The sequence below is a fragment of the Haemaphysalis longicornis genome, unplaced genomic scaffold (genome assembly GCF_048455015.1).
Source record: "Haemaphysalis longicornis isolate Haplotype H1 unplaced genomic scaffold, Haemaphysalis longicornis Haplotype H1 scaffold_2, whole genome shotgun sequence".
Classification (NCBI taxonomy): domain Eukaryota; kingdom Metazoa; phylum Arthropoda; class Arachnida; order Ixodida; family Ixodidae; genus Haemaphysalis; species Haemaphysalis longicornis.
In genome coordinates this window covers 161880418-161886008 of record NW_027526295.1, presented here as the reverse complement: position 1 = coordinate 161886008, position 5591 = coordinate 161880418, and the positions used below count along the sequence as shown (strand labels likewise).

Genomic DNA, 5591 nt, shown 5'->3' with positions numbered 1-5591 from the left:
ACTTCAGGCGGCAATGCACGTGAACTGGCGAGGGGAAAATCACGCGAGGGATCACGCCATGAACGCTGGGCAGAGTGTTCTCGAAGATCGAGCTGGCCGACGCCAGGCGCTACTTACAAGGCGCATGCTCACGTGCGCTCTGATTTTTTTTTATTTTTGCCCGCGGACTTCCGCCACCTGCTCGCGTGGCGGAAGTCCGCGGGCAAGCCTAGGCTACGCCGGTCTCTCCTCAATAGGCGCACGTGCGCGTGGGCTTGTTATTTCTTCGTATGTTTTTTTTCTGGTAAAGCTGCATTGCGGAACTAAAACTTAAACAGGGCTGCTGTTATCAGAAGAATTCAATGCACCGTTCGCCTTGCTGAATCATTCTCGTGATATTTCTGGCTTCGGTCTTGGGACCTCCGTCTGTATTACAACCCATATGTAAATATGTATACATCCCTGAATAAAATTGAATTGAATTGAATCCTGTGGCCGGGTGGTCAAGCGCCTTCAGCATCCACAGAATGACCGTAAATTCAAAATCCGGGGGTGGATGTGCATTCTTTATAAACCGTTTTTTTGTATGGACGTGGGACGTACATATGCAGAGGAAACATTTCCGCGGCCAGCAATCTATGAAATTTTACGTGAAGTTCGATCCAAGTCGTCATTTCTAATGACGGTATATTGGAGAGATCAAAACCTTCGCGTTTTGTTGCCGCCATTTGACCAACTAATGTTAACGTAGTAGTCAAATTGGCGGAAGCCGTTTCGCGACACACGTATACCGCTCGGCCCCGCACGGCACTGTAAAGGGTGTTATTCGCGGAATCGCCATCAAAGACACGGACTCGGACATTCAGGACAATGTGGTCAACCCCGTCAACCGGATGGCGCTCGAGGCACACCGGCTCGGAAACACCACCACGGTAGTCGTGCTATTTGCAGGCCCAAAGGTGCCGAACTACGTCAAATACGGATCCATGCTCATGAGGTGCGGGCTCTACAGACAGCATTACGACATCTGCCGGCAATGGGGCCAGGTCGGCCACAGGGCTGACGTGTGTCCCAATCCCAACGTACGAGTATGTTTCGCCTGCGGAGCACCCAACCCTGCTCAAGGCCACGCCAACGACTGCAAACCACGATGCAAGCTCTGCAACGGACCACACCCAACCGGGGAGGCACGCTGCACAAACAAGTACAAGGTTCCCATAGTGGTCACCAGACGGCGCTGGGAGTGACGAGCGGAGGCGCAGAAACAGCTGCAGCTGGACCGCCGCGACTTCCCGCAGCGGTAACCGCCGGAGAAACAGCTGCAGCCGCCGCCACAGCACACCGACGGCGCCCGGCAAAGCCGCTCTCGCCAACGAAGCAACGGGCGCGAGAGATCGGCAAGCCGCGGCCGCAGCGCACGCAGCTCTGCGTCGCGAGCAGGCAACCGAAACGGACTGACAAATACTATCAGCTGGGTGGATGCGGCCCGACCACAGGCCCCGACGGCACAGCAGAGGCAGGACACTCCCCGCACAAGCCCAGAGGTGAACCAGCTACGCTTGGAAAATGTGCAGCTCAAACGCCGCATCGAAGAACAAGACGCGAAGATCGCAGCACAGGCAGCCACCATCGACGCCATAAATGCCAAACTCGCCCAGCTGCTCTCGCTGCAACAACGCCCCCCAACAAGCCACCACGAGCCCGGGACAATGCACTGGAACCCATAAGCGAGGACAACGACGTGGACAGGTCACAGCCGGATCGCAACCCCACCGCAAATAGGACCGCTGAGCCTTTCCCGAAGCGAAGAGTGTTGGAGAACACCAAAGACAGAAGGATCTAGGCGCGCCTCGATCATCAACAAGACCGCCAAGACAGACTAGAAGCCGCAATGAAGTCCAGTACCGACCGCCTCACAACCCTGGAAAGCATGTGCCAACAAATGATGCACACCATGCAGAGTATCCAGGCGATGATGCTACAAATCCGGGCACAACTTCAACGAGAGTACGCCCCACCACCGCCACCACCACCACCGCCGCAACCAGAGCAACAACCGCCATATATCTTCGCAACAGCCCAATCATGGACAGCAGCCCCGGCTCCCAACGGACAGCCATAAGGGCGTCGAAAGCCCGTAGCCCACTGCGACACCTCACGGTGTGGCAATGGAACGCCAATGGTATCCAACAAAAGAAGGCCACGCTACAACAGTACATACAACAAGCACCTCATAGAATCCCCGATGTCCTACTCATCCAAGAAACACACAGCGAGACCCCCCTCACTCTACCGGGCTACAGAACGCACGCCAGCCCACCAAGCGCGAGGGCCGCCGGAAAAGGTTCGGCGCAAGGAGTGTGCACCCTCGTGCGGAAAGGCCTCACATACGTTGACCACGCCGCCCTTCCCAACTGCGCCATCGAACACTGCGTCGTGTAGGTGATCATCGGAAAGAAAAAGAAGGAGAGCGTCTACCTGGTCAACGTATACAGCAACCCCAAACACTACCAGCAGAAATTCCGAACACTCATCCACAAGACCTGCCAGCTAGCCCAAACCGACGCGGCGCTCCTATGCGGAGACTTCAACGCCCAGCATCAGAACTGGGGATACCCAGTGACAACCGCTTAAGGCCGGCAGCTCCTCGACGAGGCAACAGACGCTGGCTTCTGCCTGCTCAACGACCCCGCAGCGTACACACGAATCGGAACGTCGGCGCAGAGGGACACCAACCCAGACCTCACCTTCCATAAGCCGACGCCCAACCTCCCACCCGCACAATGGCGCAACACTGAGGAAACACTGGGCAGCGACCACTGCATCCTAGAAATTCTGGTGCCGCTCCGCTACGGGGGGCGCCGCCCCTACGCTCCTCAGAACACACACGCCGTCACGGAATGGAGCGAGTTCAGGGCCAAGCTCGAAGAATACGCCGAGGGAGACACGGCAGAGAACGACATCGAAACGTGGACCCAGAGAACCATCGAAGCGAGGAAGGGCGCAACCACCTCGATTGAAACCGACGAACACCTCCCCCAAGTCGGCAGTCACCTCGCACACATGCTCCAGGCAAAGCAGTCCCTGCAACGGCGATGGAGGGCCCAGAAGCACAACCGTAAGCTACGCAAACGCATCGCCCTACTCAACATCGCCATCGACCGCCACAGCGCCGCCTTCTCACGCCAGCAGTGGAATGCAGTGTGCCAACAGGCGGACGGGCAGCTACACAAAGGCCGCACCCACCTACTAGACGAGTCCAAGAGCAAGGGGACGCAGCGACATTCGCTCCACAGAACACTGCACAAAGCAATCAAAGATCAGGGTGAGGCCGAGTTGCGCAAAAGCCTTGACGCCAGATACCTGCCGTCCACGCCACGGACCCCACTTTCTGACTACACCGGTGCGGACAACCCCCAACTCGACGCCGACATCGAGGAATGGGAAATCAGATCCGTATTACAAACGCTCAACTGCAGCTCTGCAGCCGGCCCAGACCGCGTCACCAACAAGGAACTCCGCAACCTGCCGGACACGACAATCGCAGCCCTCGCCAAACACTACAATGCCTGCTGGCGCTCAGGCACCTTACCTAAGGCCTGGAAGACAGCGAAAACAGTCCTCATACCCAAGCCCGGCAAGCTCCCACACACCGACAACCTCCGACCCATCTCGCTAACGTCATGCGTCGGCAAAGTACTCGAGCACGGGCTGATAAACCGATGGAAGAGATACCTCGAGGACAACGAGCTCTACCCCCACACCATGATCGGATTCCGGGAAAAGCTGAGTACACAAGACGCCATGCTCCTCCTTAAGCGAGACATTTTGGATCGCCCGCCGGGGTGCCGGGACACCTGCGCTGTGCTGGGCCTGGATCTCCAAAGCGCATTCGACAAGATACACCACAAGGCCATCCTGGAGCAAGTATCGGCACTCCACATGGGAACGCGAGCATTTGTCTACATCAAGGACTTCCTAACAGAACGCACCGTTACCATCCACGCCGGCGACATCGAGCTCGCCCCCAAGACCCTCGGCTCTGAAGGCACTCCCCAAGGCTCGGCCATCTCGCCGCTCTTGTTCAACTTGGTCATGATACGGGTAGCCACGGCCCTGCACACTGTTCCCGACATCCGGCACACCATATATGCCGATGACATCACCATTTGCACAAGAGGCGGCAGCGACGGTCAGACCAAAAATGCACTTCAGCAAGCAATAGAGGCGGTCGAGTTCAGCCTCGAGGGCCCAGGACTCAAGTGCTCTCCTGCAAAGTCTGAGCTGCTTATCCTACCACCAGGACCAAACCGGAAAGATGGCAACGCCGCAGCCAACATAGCACTACATACACGCGACGGTGGAAGCATACCCCAAGTCTCCAAAATCCGCGTCCTCGGCATGCACATCGAAGCGCACAAAGCAACGGATTCACAGTCAACAAGCTCCTCACCAAGATCACCGCGGCCACGCAGCTGATCCGCCGGGTCTCATTGAGACACGCCGGCATGAAAGAAGCACATGTACTGAGACTCCTGCAGTCTTTCGCTATCAGCCACGTCGCCTACATAGCCCCGTACCACAACTGGAGCAAGGCCGAGCGTGAGAAAAGTGACGCGGCAATACGCAAAGCCTACCGAACAGCGATGGGCCTCTACCAGCACTCACGCACAGACCGGCTCCTCGACCTCGGCGTCCACAACACTCTGGCAGAAATAGCAGAAGCCCAAAACACGTCCAAGATAGCCCGGCTGTCGACCACGCGCTCTGGACGACACATCCTGCAACAAGTGAATATCAGGCCCCGCAACCAGCCCGCCGAGGGCACGACCACCCTATCCGAACCCATGCTCAGACTCCTCTGAGTCCGCCCACTTCCCAAGAATACGAACCCGGAACACCATCCAGAACGCCGGCTGGCTAGAGCCCGATCGCTAGCCTCCACGTATGCCGCGGATAACACCGCATACTACGTCGACGCGGCGGAAGACCGCGCCCGGCCCAACTACTACACGGCAATCGCAATCGCAGCATCCGATGGAACAATCCGCACGGCCGGCAGCTTCAAGGCCACGGACTCGCATCACGCAGAAGAGCTCGCGATCGCCCTCGCCGCAACCGACCTTCGATGTAGAACGATACTCAGCGACTGAAGAACAGCGATCCTCCGCTTTGCGAACAACACAACAAGCACCAGTACGCCCCGCTTCCTCCACAGGACGGGCCAAACCCGCCAGCACCCGATTTTTATCAGTTGGTATCCTGCACACGTGGGACCGCTCGACCTGGAGGGGCGGATCCTTAACCGGAACGAGGAGGCTGACCGCGCAGCGCGAGGACTTACTTACCGCGCGACGCACACCAGCCAACGCTCGGACCGCAATCGGAACAGCCAACTGCGAGCCGAAGAGAGCGAACCAGCACCACTGGAGACGTCGGAGACATCCTGAAATGGTACCGCCACAACAGGCAGCGACTCCCTGCCCCACACCCGCAACTAACGCGCCGCGAAGGCGTGCTATACCGCCAGCTACAGACGGACTCGATCCTGACACCCGTGCTCGCCAGATACATCTGCCCAACGCTATACAACACCGACCGTTGCATCATCT

The 5591-nt window shown here is 57.9% G+C and overlaps 1 protein-coding gene across 1 annotated transcript; it reads left to right on the top strand.

Annotated features, from left to right (window-relative positions):
* Nucleotides 1–872: 872 nt before the first annotated feature.
* On the top strand, nt 873–4458 carry LOC144168397 (uncharacterized). Its single transcript, XM_077697395.1, has 2 exons — nt 873–1025; nt 2623–4458. The coding sequence occupies exons 1-2, from the start codon at nt 873–875 to the stop codon at nt 4456–4458; spliced, it is 1989 nt and encodes a 662-aa protein (XP_077553521.1).
* The last annotated feature ends 1133 nt before the right edge of the window (nt 4459–5591 follow it).

What these genes read in the sequence shown, in the direction of transcription:
- LOC144168397 (XM_077697395.1), top strand. Translation starts at nt 873, where the DNA reads ATGGCGCTCGAGGCACACCGGCTCGGAAACACCACCACGGTAGTCGTG. An exon ending in TCTGCCGGCAATGGGGCCAG is followed by an intron (nt 1,026 to 2,622) that starts GTCGGCCACAGG and finishes TAAGGCCGGCAG; the next exon opens with CTCCTCGACGAGGCAACAGA.